General features: G+C 34.9%; 2 protein-coding genes across 2 annotated transcripts; one reads left to right on the top strand and one right to left on the bottom strand.

Moving 5' to 3' along the window:
• Positions 1–9995: 9995 nt before the first annotated feature.
• LOC118267101 (uncharacterized) lies at positions 9996–21501 on the top strand. The gene is made up of 4 exons (XM_035580895.2): positions 9996–10147; positions 10489–10547; positions 20384–20682; positions 21093–21501. The coding sequence occupies exons 1-3, from the start codon at positions 10130–10132 to the stop codon at positions 20655–20657; spliced, it is 351 nt and encodes a 116-aa protein (XP_035436788.1). The 5' UTR covers positions 9996–10129; the 3' UTR covers positions 20658–20682; positions 21093–21501.
• An 844-nt stretch (positions 21502–22345) lies between these two features.
• Positions 22346–27365, bottom strand: LOC118267098 (mitochondrial thiamine pyrophosphate carrier-like). The gene is made up of 5 exons (XM_035580882.2): positions 27047–27365; positions 26223–26314; positions 25285–25480; positions 24054–24272; positions 22346–23110 (listed from the first exon to the last, which is right to left on the bottom strand). The coding sequence occupies exons 1-5, from the start codon at positions 27272–27274 to the stop codon at positions 22874–22876; spliced, it is 972 nt and encodes a 323-aa protein (XP_035436775.1). The 5' UTR covers positions 27275–27365; the 3' UTR covers positions 22346–22873.

A 27365-nucleotide genomic window follows, 5' to 3' on the forward strand; every position in this document is an offset into this window, starting at 1 on the left:
AAAATTTGTCGTATCAATGTAAAACATTCCAAAATCAACAACTACTAATAAATTAAAAATTAACTAAAAAACATTGTCCAGTGGACAAAATTGTGAATCTAATCCATTCTCAGATCGCCTTGAACACACAAAAAAATTCATCAAAATCGGTCCAGTCGTTTAAGAGAAGTTCAGTGACATACACACTTACAGAATAAATATATATATAAAGATAAGTATGTATATGAAGAAACTTCAGGACTATTTTTCTTGCAAGGTGACATAAATGTCCTCATTATCATTCCAAGCCTTCTTCAATCATTTCGTATAATATATCTTGTATAACCCTTTCAAGTTGTCCTATTGTAGCACCTATACGGCCATCGATAGATTCGTCAGTTCTTATTTAGTTCATTTTATACCATTATCTTACTCAACTCGAGAAAGCATATTTTTAGGGGAGCCTATCCTAAATCTTTCTGCTATTAAAAGTATCATTTGTTTAAATGTACAACGTTAAATCCTACTAATATTATAAATGAAATGTTTGTAAGTTTGTCTGTCTGTTTGTTACGCTTTCACGTCCAAACGGCTGAAGGGATAGGGATGAAATTTGGAACAATAGTGGATTATGGTTTGGAATAACACAGGCTACTTTTTATTTCACGGGAACGCGGCCAAAGCCGCTGGCAGAAGCGAGTATTCAAATACACTTGAAGTAGCTCTCCAGTGAAAGTGAAATCACTTTATAGTCTGTTACTGTCCCTTGTACACTTTGTAAGACTACAAAATACTACACAATTCGCGAAAATCGATAAATAATCAGTTTGGAATACCGGAATCGACTTCATACTGACATGTGACACTTTGGAATGTAGATAAGTACATACGGTCGCTTTATGTGTATACCCCATCACAAGTATTTTTATAACTTACTGGGGACGTCTCAATTTTGTGTATGCATGACAATGTTTGAGAACAATAAAAGCAGTTTTATTTTTTATTTTATTTATTTATGTGTGAGGATTGTTGCTACAGTACTTATAAATGACTAGCTACTTCCGCGCGGTTTCACCCGCTTTGCTTGGCTCCTGTTGGTCATAGCGTAATATTTTATAGCCTCCCTCGATACTACCCAACACAAAAAGAATTGTTCAAATCAGACCAGTAGTTCCGGAGATCAGCCCGTTCAAAAACAAACAAACTCTTCAGCTTTACAATATTAGTATAGATAGTATAATAATATATTTATAATATTATAGTATATAGTATAGATGTGTTTTTTTATACACATTCCTTATTGGCTGTAATGTATCTATCCTGTTTTGGATGACGGAGAAAACTATGGCAAGACACTTATGTGTATAAAAGGCTAACTGTATAAGGTGAGATAGCGGCCAAACGTCGACCCATTAAATGTAAAAAAAATAAAAATAAAAAAACACTCCCCTAAAATCTCAATCTCAATCATTAACCACATAATGAACTATTCCTAAACCTTAAGCTTTGTGTGGCACCACATTTTATAAAAAAATATCTGGAGTTGCTAATGAACCATATTATTAATATTGATAGATTTATGTACTGTATCTATTTAGATAAGTTACATCTTAACAAACAACATTATAATAATATAACTTAATAAACATCATCATCATCAATAACAGCCGGTAAGTGGCTGCTGCTGACCAAAGACCTCTTCTCGCACGGAGAAGGATTGAGCATTAATCACCACGCTTCCTCAATTTGGGTTAGCGATTTCAAATTTATAATTTGAAATTAAATGCCCATGTTTCCTTACGATGTTTTTCTTCATCATTTGTACGTGGTTGTGTAAATACTCTTAGAACGTACATAAATGAGAAAAAGTCACATTGGTTCTTGCTGTTAGTAGGTTTCGAACTTGCACCAAAATGCATGAGGAGCAGGTTAAGCCTTCGAGCCACAACGACTGTAAACATAGTACAATGTTATTCACAGCATAGCCTATAAATGAGACTTGAAGCTAATGAATGATGCATCAAGTCGGAAGGCTGGTGACACCTAGTCTCGGTCTGCAGTGTCCATGGTAATCAGGCTACTGATGTAATCTACGAGGAAGATACGCATTCCTAGGTGTGAGACAAGAAGCGTTTACCTGGAATGTTTTATTAATAGGTGCTTTACTAGTAAGGATGTATTGAAAAAGCATTCAATGTTTGTAATGTCCTCTATGATTTTGATAATTATGTACATATTTAGGGATGCTTTTTTCCACCAGAGATGTGCTATGTAGCCATGTTACGAAGATGCTAAGCTATGACATCTTCTTTATATCTTTAAATTATGTGACTGTTTTCACTGATAGTTAGTACTCCAGACTCCGTGATATTACTATTGAGAGAGTTCACAATATAATCAATTTGTAGAGCACATGACCAAAACTTTGCCTTTCAACTTGGCAATGCGGCCAGTCTTTTGGGAACGTGCCCCAGTGACATTGATGCTTCATCAATCATCTTCATCAACATCAATCATCTAATGACTTCTTCCGCCTTGGGTGAAGCGAGAGAGAGAGAATCAGACTCTTACTGACTAAACACCACCCCGTTCCTTCCCCTGTTATCAGGAGGGATTAGCCCTACTGGGATCCAATGGTGGTGGTCTGGCTCTTTGAGGCGCGCGCGGTACTAGGTCGGGAGTACTATGACGCTTAATGGATAGATTGTTTGGTTTTTCTTTCTTTCTCTGTTTGTTTTAAGATGTATATGTTACGGTAAATCTGATTAATTGAAAATTATTAATAATTATCTACTATTATTAATAATTACCGAAACTCGAGCTAAAAGTGATAAATTAATCACATTTGTCGGCTATCTATACATATAATAAAATCGTAGAAAAGTGCTGTCTGTACATTGAAAATAAAAATAAAAAAAATAGCAGGGGTTATTGTTATGTCGATGTCGAACCCAAAAATGTAATTAACTTTTTTTTTGTCTGTTTGTCTGTTTGTCTGTTTGTCTGTTTGTCTGTTTGTCTGTTTGTCTGTTCGTCTGTGCGCGCTAATCTCAGAAACGGCTGATCTGAGTTGGATGCGGTTTTCACGAATATATTGTGGGATGCTTAAATTTACATTTAGTGTTTGTTTCATGTCAATCGGTTCATAAATAAAAAAGTTATGTCAAATTAAAGAATCACGTCGAACATTCTATGCTTATACCATTAATCTCCGCAACTATTTGACGGATTTGGTTGAAATTTGGTACAGATATAGTTTAGGACCTTAGAAAGGACATAGATATATTTTTATTTCAAAAATCTATTATTAATAATCATGTTATTGTTTTAATTCATCGAAAAAATAATATCAATATAATAAAACATTTAGTACAAAGAAAATGCTCTAACGGAGTATAGATAATTCTATGTCGATCGTTACACGACTTCGGTTCATGTTATTGTTTTAATTCATCGAAAAAAAGTAAATAAATAGTAAAAAGGTATGAAAAAAATAATATCAATATAATTAAACTTTTAGTACAAAGAAAATGCCCGAACGGAGTATAAATAAATAAGCCAAGTTGTCTTTATCCTCGATAGATCGAAATAGATCGTGCTATGGTTTCGTTACATTCATTTGGTTGGGTATCGGCCGAGCGCTTCGGTACTATCGTAGAAAAAGTGTATTATCAGTCGTATGATTATTTGTCTGTAGTGGTCCTGCTGTTTCGTATATTCTAAATTGGTTTCGTTGTATTTGTCAATTAATAAGTTTATTTGTTGGGTTTTCCTGGTTTTTTGGTTAAACTATTTAACGTAGGTTTAGTTTGATATCGATTATTAGTAGTTACTGTAGTTAGTTTTTTTAATAAAATTGTAAGTCTAATTTATAAATTAATTAGATTAGATTTAAGTCGTTTCTTTTAAATTATTTAGTTTAAGCTTGGTTATTATAGCATAGAGGATAGGTTGTAATATAGTTTCGTTTGTTATAAATTCGTAATTCGTAGCTTTCTTTGGTTTTAAGTTAGTTTTCATCTTAAGTTTGGAAAAATTATAATATTTCTTTAGTTTAAGTCCGTTTTTAAACTATTTTTTCAATGCCCTAAGTGAGTATACATCTATTAAATTCAAACGCAGAGCTCATTATGTTGATTTTTGAGTTCCCTGGAATATCTTCCACATCTCATTTTTGAAGAGATCCCGCGAGATCGGGAACTATGTGGTTAAAACCAAAAATTTGCCGGAAGTCACTATTCCACGCGAACGAAGTCGCGGGCAAAAGCTATTATTAATATTTTTACCCTAGTAATGATAAATGTAATAAGTGGCCAAGATGTTATTTTTATTTCAATTTAAACGGCAATATATTGTACTTGCACCACAAATATTTGTTGAATTCTATGAAAATACTTTTAAAATTTATTAATTATTTTCATTTATATATTTATAATTATATTTATTTATTTTCATTTCTTATTGTTCGAGTAGTATTGTGTTTGATTAGTATGGGCACACAGGCGTAAAAATAGTCTATTTAAATGCCGGCATAATATTGTGTATGAACATTAATAAGGTATGATAATATCTATACAATGTGATAGGGGCGAGACTTCTAACCCCTTAAGGCTGAATACTACATCTAATTTTAACGACAAAAGTCCTGGGTCGAAGGGGTCGAATCCCCTCCCCCTAAAAATTATGGCCATTTTAATATTTTTTTTACTTTTTTTGATATCAAAGGTTGTATGCGTCGTAGAAACAAAAAAAAGACGACAAACGGTAGCTAATAACCTTGGCTAACTAATTCATTACTTTTTTCATATGTTTGATAATGTTTTGGTGAGAAAAAAAATAATTTGTGAATTATTCTTACCGAAAAAATCACTATTTTCCTATATTTTCAATTAGGGGTTCAACCCCCCATATTATTTTTTTGTCGATAAAATTAGATGTAGTACTCAGCCTTAACGGGTTAGAAGTCCCAAGCCTATCACATTGTATATCTAACGTGTATTATAAACTCAGAATAACGAGCTGTTTCAGACTGAAATCTAGTATATAATATCATCACGCCATCTAAATGTGAAGTAAACACGCCATTCTCGTATTATTCATCAGTTTATCTGTATTATTTGACGTCACAAGAGTTTTGTTTATTAAGAGGGGTAAATCATCCGATGACTTCCCCCGCCTTAGGCGAGGCGGAGTGCCAACTCTTACTGCCTAAAAGCCGTTCCTACTCCTGCTTTTCGATCCAGAGTGTATGTGTGTTAAATAAAAAATATTTTGTAAGTGGTGTTTCAAGTCCCACGTAAAAGGAGATGAGCTATTGCCTTAAATATATTACTAACTACTACTGCGTACCTGCGTGGTTTCACCCTCTCTGCTCGGTTCTTATTGGTCGTATATATTCTTTAATAAATCCTACAAAAAAATAATAATTCAAATAGGATCAGTAGCAGATTAGCGCCTTCAAACAAACTCTCAGCTTTATATATTAGTGTAGATGTCCAGTTTAATTAATATGAGGTATTATATTGGCCACGTCGTCAACGTCACGCCTTTTAACCCCGAAGGGGTAGGCAGAGGTGTTCATTACGACACGTAATGCCGCTTTACAATGTACACCCACTTTTCACCATTCGTGTTAGAAGTCCCATATTATAATAGGGGGTGAGCCTATTGCCATAATATATGTATACTGGACACGATTCCAGACTCCGTGCTACTACTGAGAAATTTTCGGAAAACCGAAAAAAGCCCAGTAATACTTTGCCCGACCCGGAAATCGAACCCGAGACCCCTTGTACGGCAGTCGTACTTGCGACCACTCGACCAACGAGGCAGTCTATTCAGCAAGAGAGGTATTCCACATTGGACACCTGTTTAAATGGAACTCCAGCTAATAGCACCTGAGATATTCCACTTACGGCACATAAAGGTATTTTTCGAAGGTGCCATTTGTTGAATCATTTAAATTTTTATTCCACCTATGGCACCTATTATACTAGCGTTGGGAAGTTCCCGTTTCTCAGCACGTTAAATAAAGAGGATTCAGGCGACTGGGACCACGAAGAGCTGGGACCGCGGTCCCAGTCGCCTGATAACATTTCTGAATCGGTCCACTGGGACCATAACCTAATTTGCTTTAATGTACAGTTAACAAAAAAAATATTATAAAAAATCAGGTTATACAATGTGATAGGGGTGGGACTTCTAACCCGTTAAGGCTGAGTACTACTTACATCTAATTTTATCGACAAAAAAAATAATATGGGAGGTTGAACCCCTAATTGAAAATATTGAAAAATAGTGATATTTTCGGTAAAAATAATTCACAAATTTTTTTTTTCTCACCAAAACATTATCAAACATATGAAAAAAGTAATGAATTAGTTAGCCAAGGTTATTAGCTACCGTTTGTCGTTTTTTTTTGTTTCTACGACGCATACAACCTTTGATATCAAAAAAAGTAAAAAAAAATATTAAAATAGCCATAATTTTTAGGGGGAGTGGATTCGACCCAGTAGTCATTCTGCATAAAACATCTAAAACATAATTTGAAAACTTTAAATAATTAATAACTTTGTTTTATTTGTGATACTTTTGTGCTAGCTGTACAAATTCTTGTACTTCAACAATGGATTTGTAGATAAAATTAAGGGTGGTCCCACTCGCCTAAGGAAATAAATAAATAAAAACTAATTAGGCGACTGGGACCGCGGTCCCAGTTATGTAGTGGTCCCAGTCGCCTGAATCCTCTAAATAAAATCGAACATGATCCGTAAAGAGTTTAATGTAAGTATCATAATAATAAAAAGTTATGCTACTTAATATCCGACCCAGTATTCAAATTCTGGCCATAATAAAATCAGTGAAGCTAGCATGTCTGTTAATTAAATTAAAAAATAGTCCTCCCTCGGCATTTTAGAAATTAATTTCCTGAATTTTGACTTACGTCATAGAAGAAACTCTTGCGCACAGCGTCACGGTACTAGATCTAGTGTTATGTTATAGTGTCTGAGATAGTGAATTTATGAATTTTATTACATGTAAAATAATTTAAGAAGTTATCATTGTAATAGCCCTCCGTCTTTTTTCGAGACTAATTAAGACTTTTTATAGGTTTGTTATCTCGTTTTTTTAATTGTTGCAAGTATACCTAGTTGCTCTGAAATGAGACGATGAGCTGAGATCATTGAGATAGTGATCCAACGATTTACAAACTAAAAAAAAGAAACAGTTATTTTTTTTATTCCTAACTTGCATATTTAAATACGGTCATACATAATGCGTATGACGTAGGATTGGCCTTCTCAATGCAACAAGATGAGTCTTTTTTTATAATTTAACATCGTGACACATACTAAATTAACTAATAATCACAGTTTACTTACCTAAATTAATGGAACAAAGCTCTATTAGTTTCAATTCCCAGAGGGACTCTTCGTTATGAACAGTGTGCGCAGACGCGGCGACGTCGCGCAGCCTTACTCCCTACTCATGATGATGAGTTCCTTTGTGACTCGAAACTAGTAGAGCTTTCCTCCATTAATTTACCTGTAAACCTGTACCTGTTTACTGAGTAAACCGTGAATTTTAGTTAAGATGAGCGTTGTTTCACGTTTGTTTTCTGTGGGGCTGTGGGGCTGTGGTAATACTCCTGTTGAGAATGGCTAAAGCATGGCATGTAAAGCTCTAGTTCTACATACAAGTGATAAATAGGTGTTTGTTAAGTGCATGTACTATGTACTTCTCTGACTACCCATTCGAACATTATAGCGCGAGAATATGAGATGATATATGATATGAGAACTTTAATATTTTCTTTTCATAGATACGTAGATTAGTTACGTCTATTTTTTCAAAAAATAACTAAGTAATAAGTATATTTGTATCAATGCAAATGTTTCATTATACGTATGTTACATAAGGTTTATTTTACAACAACATTATATATTTCTTAAATATTTAGCCATATATTTTACGCCACCTAGTTAAATATCTAGGTAAATTACGAATTTATTACGTAACTACTTATAAATAAAGTCGTTTTCGTGTAGCATTCGACTGCATCTCGATATATGAATGCAATTAATGTCATGATTTGTGTTAGATCATTATGCTACCTGGTATCGAGAATGTAGGTTCAATAATTTTACCATACAAATTAAAAATAAACGAACAAACTTTCACATTTCTGATATTAAGGATTCTGCACAGTTGGCGCAGTGGTTGGACTATTGGCTGCTGGTCAAAGTGTCGTAGGTTCGATTTTTGTACACGCCTTGATCCACAAATTGCTACTTCGGGTATGGGTGTGATATTCCTACGTGATTTTGTATGTTTATAAAAGCACTGTTGGCGCGATAGCTGCCGTGCAATGTGTCGCGGGTTCGATTCCCGCACGGAAACTCTTTGTGTGATCCACAGATTGTTGTTTCGGGTCTCGGTGCCATGCATATGTGAAAATGTATGTTTGTAAACGCACCCACGACACAAGAGAATATCCTAATGTGGGGCAACGTTTTATAAAAAGAAAAAAAAAGATACGCAAGTCGCAATAACAGGATGGATTACAGATAATGGATTTGTGTTCCATCGGACTTGATCGACTGTTTGTTGATTAAAAACCTTACCGTCACTGCAGTAAATACTCCTCTGGTCTTGCCGCGGGTTGTGTTAGAGGCGACTAACGGAGGACTCACTCAAACAGAAAATGTTTTTAAACTGTGAAACAAGCATAGGTAGCCTCAAAGAGACATCAGCTTTAACCCGGCACTGCGGACTACCTAGCGGGTTACCGGGGCTCCGGCTCGAAGCAGGAGTAGGAACGGGGTGGTTTTTAGTCATTGATTCTGACACTCTCGTCTACGTCTAGGCGGGAGAAGCTATGGGAAGATTATCCTCCTTAAAAAAAGTATGGAGTTTATAGCAAATTCTCTTATCGCTATCAGTATGTAGGCTTTTGACCAGTACCTAGTGTTGATGACGATAACAATCACTAAAATGACGTTTCTCCATAAGTCACTAACATAAACTGTATAGGTAGAGATCCAGAACTGTCATGGCGCCTATCGCTTTAACGAAGCTCATAGAACAGTAACTATAAATTTTCTTAATTTAGATAAAGTACTATTTTCCTAACGATCCAGGAACTCAATAATTCCCACCTATCATGTAAGCAATACATATAATATTACATATTTACTCAATGACGTAAAATTACACAGCTAATAAGATTTAAAAAAGAAATAAAACACAAAAACACACACATTCGCTCGCAGCTTGTAGTTTGTATTCGCAGTTGCACAAAATAAAACAAAATATATATAAAACATTACGATGTGTTTATACAATCTAAGTACCTTAATATACCCATGTATGTTAATTTAGACCTTACAATATAAAATTAAATCAATCAAACATTAGAAGCTAGTCAAATCACAAACGTACAAAAAAAAAACAAGACGAGATAACTTCTTAATGTTATTTTAAGACAGACAAAAGAAACAGATATTGGAATGTAAACAATTACTCGTTTTTAACAAACAATTAAATTATCAATTACTTACTTTCTTTAACAAAACTCATACACAATGTGGATTGATTACATATCTTAAACATCTTAACTATGCTTAACAATCAATCGGACTCGATTCAATTTAGTTCGGCAGGTACCTATTCAACTAAAAAAGTAACTCGAAGAGCGTCGACGTTTATTTACCAAGTTTTTATAGATCAACACTTAGAAAATACACTTAAAAAGTTTATACGATTGAATAGAACTCTAGACGAGAACATTAAGTGGAAAATCTTCAAAGAAAAACACGCTTATCACTCAGTTACTGTTAACCTCACTTTGTCACATCAAAAAACACAGAACTAAAGTATCAAGCGTCCGTTCTCGATGCCCACCCCACCTGTGGCTACACGACGCGATTGTAAAGTGATCGTTTTACGAGCAAGATCCACGAATGTGCTACCTTTCTAAAATCGCCGGGTAAAACGGGCTAGTAGGGATGGACTAAGGGGCAAGATTATGCAATTCTTGGACTTGCAAACCAACGAGTATATAAGCTTGTGGTGCGCTCAGAGGAGTAGAAAGTAAGCCAGTCTTGACAGGCAAAGTGTAATACGGAATCAGTCCAGCAAACCAAGCAAGATGTACGCGAAACTCGCTGTGAGTTAAAAAAATAATTTAACAATTCATAATTATTATTATTAAAAAAGAAACAAAACGTAAATCATAATTTTTTCGACAATGTTCTTTTTTGTGCGGAGTTCTGTGATAAAAGTGTCGTTCGTTTTTTTATTTTTAGTCTTTGTGAAAAATAGCGAGAAATGTTTTTATTAAAAACACATTTAGTAGATTCAGTGTTCTCGAGAGTTAATTAATTTTTTTACATCTTTGTGCACTGAGTCTTTGAGTTTATTAAGCTCCGACAGCGCTTTGTAACTTCATATTTTCCTACGGCACTATCAGATCCTTTCTAACTTATGGAAAATTATTTTCTTTGACAGCTTATCTCCCTCCTGGTAGCCGTCGTGGTCGCTTCTCCAACCCCCGGTGGTGGCGGACAGTGAGTATTTTACTAAATTCATTTCTTACTAACTTTGTAGTGCAGGGTTATAATACTGCGCCATTATGCTAAAAGCGGACGATATTATCGTGATGTTTATATTCAAATACAAAGAAGCGTTTTATGGTTGAAAGAAAATCGGATTCAAAGGAACGTGCAGTTTATTTACCACTCATTCTTATTAAAAGATCTCATCTCATTCATTCGTATACAAAAATGGTAAAAAAAGAATCATAGACGACTGCACTAGTACTATCATTGTCTGTTATTCACTAAACAAACAAAAAATAAAGCAAACAAAATTGCAAGTAAAACGACATGATGCAACCAAATTCAAGTTCAAAGACAAATGTAATAAAAATAAAGAAAATAAAATTGGTTGTTCGTTTTTTAAAGAGCAAAAAAAAGTCGTTCATTCATCGTTCGAATTTAGAATCAGTTCGGCCATTGTTATTGGTTGTGTAATGTTCAAGGTTGTGATGTAATGACAAGAGTTTTTTTCTTTTTTATTACACTTATGTTATTAGTGAATGTAGTCGAGAATCTCAGCGTACCGTTGCATAGAGAAAAAAAAGTAAGCCAATATATTTGTGGGCGTCAATAAAAGTGAACTGTGAACTTAGTTCTTGCTAGATTCTTTTCCTTTAAATTCTGACCAGAATTTATAGAAATTGGGACATAAAAATCAATTACATTATGCACCTAATAACGTAGGTGTACTACGCTCCTCTGATTATCAAAAGAAGGATATCGGCATTCAATCACTAATCAGATTGCGTAGCCGGAAAATCAGTCATGCTGCATTTGACGTAATTAACCTAGTTGGGAAAAGGCCAAGAGAAATAATTATTCAATTTGATTCGTAATTTCTTTCTACGTACATTATGTTGGCAGCATAGTACCTACTGCTGCTTGTAGTGATTTCAAAACTATACATTATTTCAATATGGCAGTTCACTGTTGCTTTTAGATTGTTTAAAAATATCGGCCATTATTTAAGTGGGACTTCCAAACCCCACGGGAAGAGAAGGAATGGTCTCAAATGCAATTTGCTCAACTGCCACCGTACCTAGTAGTACATACTTTCTCATCACATGCTAATTACATGTACCATACCTTGGACTGTCAACCTTGCCACCATCTTTGTCGACACCTACGACAGTAGTCAGAGCTGATACTCGTGCTAAAGATTACAATTACTTGCGAAGAATATTTTAGGTACAACAGTAATTCCAAGAAAACCTAATTTCTTTGTAAAAATATATATTTCATAAATTCTCTCTTCGATTCAAAATATCAACAATACCCGTCTCGTCATTATAAAAATATTTGTTGTTATCACAATAGAGTCGTGTTTTCTCTACACACATTGTTACCTATTTATACGAACGTTTTATTCGTTTCATGGAAATGTAAGCTTTGTTGTAGAGATATGGATGCTCAAATATAATAGGTATGTGTTGTATATTAAAATTCGCTGGAAGTTATTTGAAGTTTATATAAAATATTATGAGAATAAGTCCTCGCATAGTCATTAAGTATATGAGGTACATATTATAGCAATAAATGTAGACCCTATAATGTGTGCAGTGCAGTATAGTCTCTAAAACTAATTTATTAGATTTTAAACCTAAACTAGTTTGTAATAGAGTCGAAAATCATTGAAAACAATTGACAAATGACATTGTGCCTCTGTCATATTGCAACGTCTATTGCTGTCATTACCTTATTATCAGTTTAAAGAAGTCAAGTAACGTGAACATGTCTCGTTCAGTGAGCAACAGAGTATCTTGAAATTGTTTCGGATTACTCTGAAATATTTTCTAATAATTTATCGCACGGTTGGTGCATGACACAAATTCTGTGTTTGTCCAGAAAATATTGTAACAAGAAATAAATTTATACTTTGAACGCACTCGGAAAACATTAGTCCAAAAATAAGTTACACATTAGTCTATAGATAACAGAATCCTTAGTACTAGTTTAATTACGTTGAACGAAAACGAAACGAAAGCGCGTTCGGCGCTTTAATTGGTTGGTTTATGGTGTGACGTCCAATCAGAGCTCCGACCGCGGTCTCGTTTCGATTCCTTTAAACGTAAAGCAAACTTATTCTAAGGGTACTGGCTGTAAAGTAAATCGTTATAGTCCAAGTATGAGTTAATGACCCGAGCTATAGTCTAGCCGCTAGCCTATCATCGGTGGATGTAGATAATGTAACGGGATTATGTAACCAAGGAATCAACACATCTGCTCATTGAGCGATCGATAAATAATCTCATTATATACTTATGTAATACTTCATTCTTATGTAAGGCGAGAGTAATTAGGGAAGCTTACTGTTTCCGTTAGTGAGAGCTATGTGACTGACGAATATGTTATTGTAAATTGATTATTTCCGATTTTACCGACTTTACCGATTTTACCGATTTTACCGATTTATCGACTTTACCGATTTATCGGCTCCAGTCTATATACTCAACTGCAGTTATGATATAAACTTGTGAAGGTCAGTGGTGTCGTGCAAAGTCAGTATTAGGCTACTTACTATCACACCAACTTCATATAGGTAGATCATCCCACTGTGGCTTATCTATGTATACACTATATATCTTAAAAAATGCATTGAAGTCAAAGTCAAATCAGTTATTTCATATATAAAATGTTGAACATCAAACTAAATATTTGATCCATATGGTTGTACGACTGTATACTGCCTTACAACTACATATAATTAAATAACATCGATTTATGTCCGTGCGTAAACACTTGAACTCGATATGAAGTGTCGATGTAACAGTTTACAATCCTGACTGCATTGCAAGTGTCTGAGTTCGAGTCTCGGGTCAGACGGTCTAATGATTTCCGGACAGACAGATATAGAATCTGTTGGCCCGGTTATGTAAAGGTCAAGTTTATAAATAGATATTTCTTTTTATATTAAAAAACTTGCGATTTCGTTCGCTTGTGTATGATTGATATAAACACGGAAATCTAGATAATACTTAGTCTAGACTTCTCTTTTTGACGAGTATCTTTAACGTAAGTTACATCGATAGTTAAAGTAATATTAAACGCGACTATTCAACTGGGGTCACGCTTTCGGGTACTAGACCAATCAAAACATTACAGGTAGTTTAATTTTCATTATAATTCCATTTTTTATGTAATAAGCCGGTAAACGTTTAGACGGATCACCTGATGGTAAGCAATCGCCGCTGCTTATGGACATCTGAAACACCAGAGGCGTATTTGTAACGCCTCTGGTTACCGGCATTCTGGGGGTAAGGAAATTAAGGATTGTTGGGGATTCGGAGTTGAGAACACCACATCCATTAAATAGAAAAAAAGAAATTGCATCTGTTTACTTTCATGGAATTCACTACGAGTCTGGTGCAAACATATAAATTAATAGAAAACATGTATTGCCAGCAAACCTTTCATTTAGCCATGTCTATAATAAATATCACTGTGTAGTTCCGTACGGAAATGTACCGTAGTTACTTGTATATAATAATGGAGTAACAAGTCTAACGCTGTTAACTACACGTTCTATAACTATACAATTATATATCACTATATAATTCTGTGTAATTACTAGCTACTCCCGCGGTTTCACTCGTCTTATCTCATTTTTACGTGACGTTTTATATATGCCACCCTCCATCCCTTCAACTATCTTCACTAAAAAAACTCATCAATTCGTTGGTTCGTTTTGCCATAAACTACGGTCAAAAAATCACACACAAATGCAGTTTCACATTTACAATATACTAGTTTCAGACAGCGGCTTCACCCGCGTTCTCGTGAGATAGAATATCCTGTCACCCAAGTCAGTTCTACTACAATTTTTGCGTGTTTGGGGGATAAAAATCCAAACAAATAAACTTTCATATTATTTTATAATATTAGTGTGATTACTGTCAGTGACCACTCGTCACCAATTAACTGGTGGACTATGACTCCTTCACCACTTAAGAGATTTTGCCTTAACCATCACAACTAACTGACGGGATGGTGATCTCAGTTTAAAAACTTTACCAGTACTTTTCACCTTCAATCCTTTTGTCTTTACGTGAATAAAGCTATATACATAGATATACAATTGAATGTCATATAACTGGAAGGTGCAATGGCAGGTACCTACATCTATCACTTAATAAACTAGCTAGTTCAGCAATTATATAACATGTTCGAAGACTGACCAAAGCCTTTCTCATTGTTTCTTGTTATAATAATAGTTATTGGCTATAATACTTACTTTTGCCAGTGACTTTGTACGTTTAGTAACAATAGGAGTTTCTTATACCTAAGGGAGATTCGGGAAATTCTTTCTTAATGCTATTGTGATACATGCCAATTTTCAATAGTGCATTTGGTAGCACATTGTCCATTAATTACTTGATTAGAGGAAAATATATAGGCACAGTAATAAAGAAGTCCACATTTCCCTTCTAGAAAGCATAAATCTACAGTAATTTTAAAACTTATAATTAAAAGCCTTTTTCCACAATATTAATCTGACATCCATTTTGTTACTTTTATTACATTTTACATCGAAATTAAAACCTCAATACTCGTATTACTTTTGAAATGAAAAGCCCTTCGAGTAATCAGATTAAAATGTTGCCAAAAGACCATACAATGTTTTTAATTATAGTCTATTATGTAACAGTGGTTGAAAATCTGCGTGTGAGCTCATGTTCCATACGATTATTAATTCTCTTTGAGGTTCCCCTTTCATATATTGAATTGCGTGGCCTGACTTTACTCTCTATACTTAAAAGATTTTGATTGTCTGTTTGTCCGTTAATTTCATGTAGGCTCTGATACTACCCGACCGATTTGTCTTTATATAAATTATTTCTTTTTGGGAAGCAATGTTGTATCCCGAAGGGGTAGGCAGGGGTGCACATTATGGCACGTAATGCCACTATACAAAGTACACCCACGCTCCACAATTTCTGTTATAAGTCCCATGTAATAGGGGTGACTCCGTGCTACTACAGAGAAACTACTGCTGAAAAAAGCTACTAAAAAGTACAATACTTTGCTCGACCCGGGAATCGAACCCGAGACCCCTTGTCCGGTAGTCGCACTTGCAACCACTCAGTGGCAACTCAGGACGACTGACGAGGTAGTCAGTGTAAAGTAATTATACCTAAGCATACTTTTTTACCCAGTTATTAAAACAGAATCTGAACCAACTATGTAGATGAAAATCTTCTAAATGAAAAGTAAAACCGCATTCAGAAAGCTAGTGCTAGGTTAAATAAACCTGCAATGCAAGATAGCCACCCGTCTCCGCCCGTCTTTTGTTCCTACACAAAGACGCGTCGAATTCAAAGGGTGATCGCTTTACAGTTATTTTAATTAAATGCGACCCTAGCCTCTATTTACTTACGTCTAGTTTTCAATAGCACCTCATATTACTCTAATTTAAGCTCTTTGAGTTTGTCTGTGAGACTAATTTGTTTTTTATTGGTACGAGCGATTGTGAGCTTTATTTACTAAATGATAAATGATATTTATTTTAGCAAATAGGTTATAAAATAACACTTTTACACGTCAATACTACTTTTAAATAAATGTGCCTTTTAAAAAATAGAATAATAATTTTGATTGTTTAAATGTCGTGTAATTAATCTGTCATCGATGCCTGTACTGTTGATAAATAATATAATAATACAATGTAAAGTAACAAAATGTAGCTTTTGAATAAATGTGATTTGTCCTGTTTTCATTTGAAATCCAATTAATGGAATGTTCAATACGAATTTCAATTTGTTTTCAATTACAAGTTGCAAATAAATAGGTCCTTCGCTGTAATAACACAACTGGTGCAGTTGGATTAGTATTTTGTTACCGACAACATAGTTCCTAGGAAATTGAGTGGTTCCTTTGAGAGCGATTAGCGATAAGCGACATTGAAGTAAAATTTCGCGCAAATCTCAGTGCCAACACCAATAAGTTAGTTTACTGTCACTTCTCAGCCTATCAGATTTAATGAAACAAACTCGACAATGTACCTAAATCTGACACACTTCCTACGACAGTAAATATACCTATTATCTTTTCTTGTTGATAATGCAAGTTGTCACAAACATCTGTCCTATAAAAAGAACATACTGTAAAACATTTAACAATAACGTCCCGTACCTTATTTGTGCAATCGTTAAGATCATTAAAGTTGTCAACATATTAGAAAATATAAACCACATGTTTCGTAAGTATGTATTTTACAAAAAAATACAAGGTTAGAACTATGTTTCGTCTTTTTCGACCACAACGAATGAAACGAATGAAATAGAGCAAATGGTATGTCTTGATTGAACTTGAGTCAGTTAACGTGTTTTGTCACGCTTCGTTTACGAAGATTTACACCTTTACAACATTCTTATTTATATGATAGATATCTATTTCGCTGAGTAAACAAGTATAAACTTGTTTTTGATTAAATTATAACTTAATAACAGTTGAATACATCATGTATAATATCAGAATATCTATATCGGAATATATAATATCAGTTGATGAATATTTTATGAAAATTATTAACAAAAACCGACAAAGATTCCCCTTAACAATAGAGCTAGAATTAGAATTAGAGAAGAAAATATGTTCCCGCTAACACTGGCGCCCAACCTCAACGCACCCTCTATTTAATTGAGAACGAAATGCAAGACGGCTTCCGACCGTCAATAACAGCTACAGACGGTTTCTAGTTTTTTGAAAATTCAATTAAAAACTAGAAACTCTCAGTCACAATCACGGGACACGGTTACAGTACAGACGTAGTTTTGGATTGCCGAAAAGGTAAAAAGAATAAATCAAAACACAATTCGAACCAACTCTAGGTATGAGAGGGTAGCGGGTTTACCGAGGCTCCGGCTCGAAAAGCAGGAATAGGAACGGGGTGGATTTTAGTCAGTAAGAGTCTGACACTCCCTCTCGCTTCGCCCTGGCAAGAGAAGTCATCAGATGATTTTCTTTTCTTAAAAAAAGATATGAGTCATCTACTTTTGTAATAATTAAAGATTATTATATTACTCAAGTAGCTAGACTTACGGCTTGTATCTCTAGACATTTCGTATCTATTTACGATCTAGTTTAACGAGAACTTGTGCAAATATTATGATAGATGGATTTCGTTATAAAATATTATATAGTACTAGCTTTCGCCCGCGACTCCGTCCGCGCGGATGTCGGTCTTCGCGTGGAAGTTTTATTTCTCCATTTTGAGTAACTCTGACAATGACATCTTATAAATATCTATTGGACCCAAATACGGCGAGGCCCATAATAATTAAGGAGATCCCTCTATTGAGCTACTGCTGTTGAGCTCGCGTTCTGTAGAATAAAACTGAAAAATAAAGATTTGTTTTCTACGTATTTTCAGTTGACCCTTCTACAGATTTATTATAATATGAATGAATGAATGAATGAATTAATGAATGAGAGTCTTATAAATTATATTACTCAAGTAGCTAGACTTACGGCTTGTATCTCTAGACATTTCGTATCTATTTACGATCTAGTTTAACGAGAACTTGTGCAAATATTATGATAGATGGATTTCGTTATAAAATATTATATAGTATTACTTTACTACGTTACTCTTACTACACATTCTTAGAATATTATCTATTTGTTGGTAAACTTGATTACCTAGAAACCTAGATAAAATCGCGATACTAAGTAATGTGTTGTAGCTTCTTTTGTAACTGTTGATTGTTGATAATTGCGGTTATTTCTTAGATAGTCTGACTCCGGGTGACTGAATACTAAGCAGTGTGGACTAGATAATAAAATGAACTAATTGATCAGTTTATGACATTAGTTATTTAAAGATTCTCCCAAAAACATAATTATATCGGTTCAGAATAAAATACCTATTCATTATTATTAATTCTATCAGTTATTACAATTATGTATTTGCGACGTTCATGTAGCTTAAATCAGTTATAGTATTAAAGCTCTTATTTTTACAAATCATTATCTTATTCATATTATTTTGGTTACATATGTTAAAATTTGTTACTTAATATTGTTATAGTGTTTATAACAATTACATTATAGTATGTATAACTGTTTCCATACAATTAGTGGTGTTACTCCACTGTAGCGAGCTGAGATGTAATTGTTATGTATATTACGCCACGCTCTCTTATGACTACTCTAATAACTTATTTTGTTTTGTTTCGAATCAAGATATGAAAATAACACTATTGTTATTGTAATCCGTGTTTAGGAAGATGGTTGAAGATAAATCTTATAGTTTAATCTAATTACGAGTGTTAGGCTCGAGATTACGAAGTACCTATTTGTGTCAGAATTCCGAAGTTCTCAACAGGAATTCGTGCTTAAGAGTGTGTTACATAGGACTCCTAATAAAAACAGCCGAGTTGTGTAACACCTGGAACTTTCTAGGTAACAAAAAACCATTAAGTACCCAGTGGCATGTAGTAATGTTTTATTAATGAACTCAATTACAAAACAACACATAAAAATTAAGAATAACCTGCTTCACAGTGTTGAGATCACTCACTCCAGTCACCTTGCGATTTGCACGCGTAATAAACCCAGATGCACATTTACGTCACATGAGCAAAGTCGTCGCAGTCCAATTACTGGTTGCATCACAAATTGTGCGTTTCTCTCGCATTATCCACTTTGCTAGTAAGCAAGTGTATAGGGAAAGTGCGCGATTTGTAAGCACCGAAGACATCGCGCGTGCGATTTGTTAATCTGCCGCGACCTGTCGCATATTGAATTAATTTCTATGAGGCAACGACTTTTTTTCGTGTGAATTTTATGCCGCTCGTGTGTTGCCGACTTTACTTGTATGGAATTAGATTTCGGAGTTTATTTTGTGTTTTGACATTGTTTTTTTTTTATGGATGAACCTCGGCACGTTCCTTTGTTACTTGCGTGGAATATTCGTAGGTCAATGGAGAACATTTTCTTTCGATTTCCATTCGTTTAGATTTGACAATTTTGCTTGATTTTTTATGTCACCCTAGTTAGACTAAGAAGTGGGCAAAACATATTTAACTGACTTTAAAAAATAATTGTTTGTTTGTGCGCGATTATTTAACGAATGGCCGAACCGATTGTGATGCGGTTTTCAGAACTTTTGTTCGGTACACTAAGAAACAGGTTCTAGTATATTAATCGACTTTAAAAAGAAGAGGTTAAAGTTGGTATTTTAAACATAGTTTACTGAAAATTATTTACCTTTATACGCTTATGAGTCCCCTCATAAGTCTATAATTAGTCCCATAACTAACCCAGGGAGGGTTAGTTATGGGACTTCTTACACAGAGTTGGGTATTCCACCGCAATATCAGTACGTAATTAATCAGATACCCCATAATTGCATTCCAATTACATTAGTATATTTCTGAGTAACAGTTGACAGGTAATTGTCATAATAATCCGATTTCTAGTAGTTGTCAAAGAGCTTTTGTTGAAACGGGTATAATGTATAGGTAATTGCACTATTTGTTATGCCATTTGCAACTCTAAAAGCATAATAATAAGAATTATTGTGCATTTAAACATTGTTTTGTAACAAGAAAATCGCATTAAAAACCACTTTTATTTAGTACCGTGAAACGGTGAATAGGTACAGAAGAGAGGTGAAAAAATGTTGGGAAAATATTCTAACATCTATTCACCCCATTTTACCGCTATCCCATCTTAAAGGAGAACAAAAATCAAAATCTCGTTACTCTCTCTCTCTCTCTTCATCATGAGTTTGTTTACGACACAGACACTATCACATCTTTGCCATCGATCCACTATAATATTAACTCCGAAATTTCCAATTCCAGCCACAAGCACGTAACCATCCACGTGCCGTACAAGGTGCACACCATCCACCACCACCACGTCTCGAAAGTCCACGTCCCCGTGCACGTGCCCGTGGTGAAGGAAGTCCCGGTGATCAAGGAGGTGCCTATCATTCAGCACGTTCCTGTCCCGGTGTACAAGCACGTTCCTGTCCCCGTGGTGAAGCACGTTGAGGTGGAAAAGAAGGTGTACCTGCCCGTGCACCAGGAGAGCCATGGATGGGAGGGCGAGTCGTTGTCGCACGGCTGGAACTGATGGACTTTACTTGTTTTAGTTTAAGGTTTGTTTTTGAATTTTTATACTTTGCTAGTTGCTCTTTCTATGGGAGTTGATTTTTTTTCTTGAAATTGGAATGGAATAGGATTTTGAAATTAAAAATACGGTATGTTTAACAATAATACAAGTCCCTAAGCGTTACATAATTTTGGACAAATGGAATTACCTATAAAGTATTTCGGACATTAATTTTGCAGTGAATAGACGAAAAGTCCGAAAGTCTTAGTTACAGAACTCTCTATAATTACTTCAAATGTTTTCATCTGTGTTAATGTATTCAAATCTTTTGAGACAGGATTTTCACACTATGTAGCTTAGATAAAAAATCATAGATACTCAGTTAAAACTATCATAACTACTTAAGGATCATAATAGTCTGAAAATACAATACTAATTCATTCCTTTTGTTCCCAGGATTCTTAGGTTAAGAAACCACACATCGTAATAAACAGGAGTTGCCGCCAAGATTACGAAGTCCCACGAAGTCATTTTCCGAACTTTCCCGAAGTTATTCCGAAGTTTCCCGAACCCAATTGGAATAGGATTTTATACTTATTACAAAATCAATTTGAATTTGAATGAAAGAGACAAAACATTTCATATCTAAGATCGAATCATCTTCTTTTCTTGTATGAAATGTAAATTATTGTACGTAATTGTAAAAAAGTATCAAAATAGACTAAGAAAATTTTCAAACAAAATTTGTACTTACCAGACAAACAAACAGTGCCTGTGTTTTATATAGTTACCATAGATGTTAACCATTTTATTATGTAAGAACCAAAGAGAATAAAAAAGATGTGTTTTAATTTTTTTATAAAAATATGAATTTTTATTTGGTCACCCTATGACTACGTGTATTCCGGAGTTGCGGACTACCTCCGGAGCTGCGGGTTTACCGGGGCTATTATTTTTTTTATCAAATAGGTACGAACACAATGAAATATTTATAAATAGGTATATTAATTAAACGTAAAGTCTATAATTCTGTGGTGTCAAGGTAAAAGGGGATAAGTCATAAAATTTAAAAATGAGTCAATGACACAATTGGATAAAATAAATGAATTAGTTTTACGGTAAAAAGGAGATAAGTCAATTTAAATTGACTTAATATCTCCTTTTTTCAATTTAAATTGACTTATCTCCTTTTTACCGTAAAACTAATTCATTTATTTTATCCAATTGTGTCATTAACTCATTTTTAAAATTTTATGACTTATCCCCTTTTACCTTGACACCACAGAATTGTACATACATTTTCAAAGGACATTCAATGTTGTGTAGTATAATAAACTTACAAACTTACTTAAGTACTTGTAATAAAAAACTAAATAAAAGAAGGTAACAAAGGCTTCATAGCACACAAGTCTGAGACACACTCGAGAGAACTCAGCATTGCCATAATAATCATGATATAAATGTGAAGTGTGTCTGTTTATTTGTCCGTCGTTCAGGGTAAAACGGAACGACAAATCAAAGTCAAAATAGTCGAAGGGATGGACAGTGACACAGGCTACTTTTTGTCTCTTTCTAACCCTCCACTTCTCTAAAATAAGGCATGGAAGTTTGCATGGAGCATTCCACAATTTTCATGGCAGAAATAAAAAATTGCTTGCATTTATTTATGACAATTTTTTTTTATATAATTTTGGAAACTGCTCCCAATGCCTTAAAGCACGTGCGAAGCTGGGCGGAAACCTAGTAAAATCATGTGACGCGGAATGCTGCTCATCAATATAAGCCTCTAGTATGGTTTGAAACCAGTTGAGTTTCTAGTCAAACAAACGCGACTAAGCCGTAAAATATGTATCATTAATTTAAAAAATCATATTTCATTATTCATATTTTTTTTCTACATTTCATTAATTATTATAATATTATCGGCTTATTCACGTAATTGTTTGATCGAGTTTTAAGCCATGCTAGAGGCTCATATTCATGAGCAGCGTTCCGCGACCCACGACGCGACGATTGTCGCGCTGCTTCTGACTTGAAACTAGTCGAACATAATAATTAATTTAGTATGTCTCATGTAAGTTGTAATAAAATCATATTTCATGAATTGAAGACCGTACAAGAAGATCTTACAGTCTATAAAATTAGGCTATGACAATGACACACGACCGTTTTTCCGATAGCCGATAAACAAGGAGGATAGCGGGCCGCCTCTTAAAAAATTAAAAACACAAGATTTCTTATTTATTTACGCTTATTGATTTGAACTCTCTGAACGTGAAACAAATTATTTCGTATGACGTGAACGCAAATATACTGGTCATTTGGGCTTTGTAAACGGTTACTGTCCATCCCCTAAAGAGGCCTTTCAAACCTTCTTTTTTATACGCATACTTGAGGCATTTAAATATATGATTGCATCTGATCAAGTGCTTAGCTTGAGTCGGCGTTTTGTATTTTTCGTTTGGCTTGTGAGTCTGAAACAGTAACCAAGATTTAAAAACCTCATTAGACTACATTACTAAAACATAATTTTAGTTCCGGTGCACTGAGTTTCTTGGTCATTCTTCTCCATAGGAATCTACACCTTGGAACGAGCAAATAGCTTCACTAGAGGACTGACCGACAGACAGACATTTTCTTTTCTTTATATTGTAATATTTGCTTTAACGTTTAAAAGTGCCTTCCCAGTCTATTTGAAATAAATAATTTTGACTTTGACTTTAAATTAATCATCAGTCGCAAGATGGATGCTGCCGAATACAGGCTTCCTCCAATGACATCAAGATCAGTTGCCGACCAGCATACTGTACACAGACATCATAACCAAGTTTTTCACCGACAACTAGCTATTTTCTCGCATTACAAGACACTATGCGATGTTTTTTACTCAATCAGGAACTAAATGATATAACTCATGTACTCAGATGTAACAACGTACGGACAGTCACACAAACATTATATTTAGTTTGCGAAACTGACGGACGTACGCACTTCCTCACCACGTTAACAGTCAGTCGTTGAATGACAGTGATTGCAACTATATTGTAGTTAACTGGTTAAAATACTACATAGTTAGAGCTAGTGCGGATTTAACACTACACCACCAGTACACCATATGAAAATTAGTACCCATTATAAGTCAGGTAGATGCTAAAACAATGACCGATTTTGATGCTCGGCTCAAACAAATGTAGGTATTGTGTTACTGTCCACATATACAGGCTATATTATTATTGATCACATTAAGAAGGCTGGTCTTCATTGATATTTTTGGTAAATTAACTTCGATCCAGTCCCCAAGGGTAGGTATGATGACCCTTCGCTTACTGGCTGAATATAAATTAGAAGGAACCTAGTAGAAGAAAATAAGGGAATTATGTCTTAAGGTGCCCCATTAAACAGTATAATAACACTTACAGAAAACTGCAATCTTCGTTTAACTAAATCCAATGGATATGTGACCGACTTGGAGATGAAGCCAGCGGTGGAAGCAGCCAAAGTACTAGCCATTACAATGTTCTGAGGTCTATGCTTGTTGCCACTGCATTCCTCGGGAGGGCAGACAGCGAACAGACTAAGAAGAAGAGGCTGCATGAAACTAAATACTGCAAACGAAATCCCCGCTTGAGGTCCCATCTGAAAAAAACGTTTAGGTGATTAAAAATTCAACATTTTTTTTTTACACGAGTGACCTCGATTTTATGTAGAGACAGAGAAAACGTGAAAGAACACCTCTCGGATGAGTTTCATAGTCATAAGAAGCAGGTATAATCATCAGGTCCGCTCATACTGTTGTGGTTCTTTCCTCTAAAGACCACTACAGAATCAACATGCACGGTTCTCTCACATTATCCTTTACTTTAAAAGTCTGGACTTTAAAAGAGACTATGACTTCTGAGTTTGTTTCGGAATTTCTTCTCAGAGTAGCGGGCCTCATCTACTTATTTCAACGATTGACGTGTAAAAGTGTTATTTTGTAACCAACTTGCAGAAATAATATCATTTATCATAAAGGAACAAGTTGGAAGCGAGCGACGTGAGGTAGCAGCAGACGAAGTGGCGACACTACGTACTATGCATTTCCATGAAATTTTCTCCGTTGATAGCGACACGGAGCTAGCAATACATCGCCGAGTGGCAGACGCCAGTGTCACCCGACCTGAGATCAGTAGTGATACGAGTAGAAATCATGACTGCAGTGACAGGGTAAAACGATTTGTTCGGGTGACAAGAAGCGATTACACGTCGTCGCCGCTTCCATCTTGTAACTTAATGCTATTTGGGATATTTACCCGATAGGAGAGATCAGTATGGATTATCAATATGCCAACGTAGGTATGTAAACAAGCATACGAAACCCTTGATAAAGCTCTTAGCATCCATAAACATCCACAGGGTCATTTATGATTGTGTGGCCTATATAACTGAGTACGCTCTTTGCTCAAGGTTTTCCGGAGGTATTTTTTTAAAGTATTGATTGCTAACCGTGGCACTCAGAATCATTATTTTAATGGTTACTTAACTCAGTCCTTAGCTATTGTTTTCGGAACAAAATCGTCACTAAGGAATAGTTTAAGTAATCATTAAATGTCTCTGAGTACGGTAGTAAATGTCTTAGGACATTATTTCAGATATAAATGGACCTCACCTGCAATATTGAAGCACTCAGACCTTCATAGAAAGCAGTGATTCCTCCATATCTATAAACTGCTTGTGCTCCCTTAAATACACTACGATACTGATCTTTGACTACCATCTGTCGCACCCGAATTACTTCTAAAGGTATCACCAGGGTGGTTTGTACGCAACCAGCAATGGTGCCGCATATAAAATTGCTGACAGGTCTGCAACAAAGAATACGATAGTTTTGTAGCAGTAATTATGCAGAGGAGTGTTTTTAACCTTGAAATAATATGTCATCTCAGAATAGTTCCATGAAATTAATAAGGATAATCCTGTTGCCATGTGCATCATTTCATATACCGTGCTGCTAAAGTACTAATGAAACTTTCAAAAACCAATAGATGTTTACAATTATTTAAATGGTATAATGACAGTAGGCTTACCCTTAACTATACCTATTAAAGCAGGGGTTCCTAACCTTTTCTTGATTAAAGACCACTTTTTAACATTTGCATTTTAGTAACTATTATTACTTTTTTCATGAACTCAATTTTCACCAGGGTCGTCAGGTTCGTTCTCATAAAAATAGTGATATTTTATTATTGCAATCAGTTGATCCTCTCAGTTGTGACATACAATTTTATTGGAATTTTAACCATGGTATTTTTATTAGGCGTTGTATTTTGTATATCTCTCTTATTTCACGACCATATTTTGCCTTCTGCGGTCCAGTGGTGGTGTACGGACCACCGATTGGGAAGCCCTGTATTGAATGGACGGGACTCATAATATAACTGGTGAAAATGGGTGATGCGGAAAACAGTTGTTTTTAAAGTGCCATAAATTTTAATAGCAACGAGTAGCTCACTGTCGTAATTGCGTTACTACTTGGACTAAATTCAGACTCCTCTATTGTGATGGGTTCCTGTCTTCAATTGCAAGTATTGTATATTTAAAACTTACTTTATTGTATCTGATACATCAAATGCGGAGAACCATTTTGTGGTGAGCTCATACACGAAGAATTGACTGCTTACTGATAACACCGAATGGACCTTAAAAATGAACAAACTGAACATGAAATTTTAAATATTATAAAACCTGAAACATAACAAATGTTATTTTACAAAACATACAGCACAGACTTATTTTTGTTAATTCTAAAAAAAATACAGTGTTGTGAATATCGAAGGGAACCATAATATACATTCATACCTAATACTTTTAACACCCACGTATAACAAAAACAAACAAAGTAAACGCATAAAAGTTTGTTTAAGAACATCGACGATAATATGATAATCCGCAACCTTTATAATTATTTTGTTCAAGTTCAAGTTTAGTAATATAAAAACCAAAGAAAAACGAGGGAAGTGGTCCTGGCTACGTTTCTTATAGTTTAAACGATGTCTCCTTTTCTCTTTCTATCAACGGTATTACGCACACTCCGAGAGGAAACGTTTCATAGAAGATTTGATGAGACTCGTTCATCTGGCGGGAAATCAGCCGCGAGAACAGCTAGCTTAGCTATTTCTACTCATTCTGCACCAATAAGTAACCCGTACTCAAGATTGTATTAGTCATAGGTTTTGGGATTTCGACGTATAAAAAAATTAAATCTTAACTAGGGTTAAATAAGCCAAAAATGTTCTGAAGAATTAACCGTTAAAAAGACCATTCCTCGCTTGCGATGTGTATCTCGATCTACATCTTCGGAAGTCATTACTGTATAGTCGAAGAATGTTTTTATTTGATACGAAGCTGGAAATGTTGAACTTTACATTTACCTGCCCCAATAGGTGGCCGTGCCAGAAGGCAGTGATGCCCTCCTCCCAAAATATCCTCCTCGCTACTCTGTACGTCACGTTTTTCTGTTTCGGTTTCCTGAGCAATTGAGACCTGAGTTTGATCACGTCCATTGGCTGCGTTATACATTTTGTCATCACTCCTGATAGACATCCAGCTATCAACTTTTCTTGAGACGTCATGGAATCATATTTGTCATACCCAACCATATTAAGTGTAACATGATGGGCAGTTCTTGTCTCTTTTGATTACAATGATGTTCATAATTTCAGCGATACATTGTATACATGTCAATTTCAA

The sequence above is a fragment of the Spodoptera frugiperda genome, chromosome 25 (genome assembly GCF_023101765.2).
Source record: "Spodoptera frugiperda isolate SF20-4 chromosome 25, AGI-APGP_CSIRO_Sfru_2.0, whole genome shotgun sequence".
Taxonomy (NCBI): domain Eukaryota; kingdom Metazoa; phylum Arthropoda; class Insecta; order Lepidoptera; family Noctuidae; genus Spodoptera; species Spodoptera frugiperda.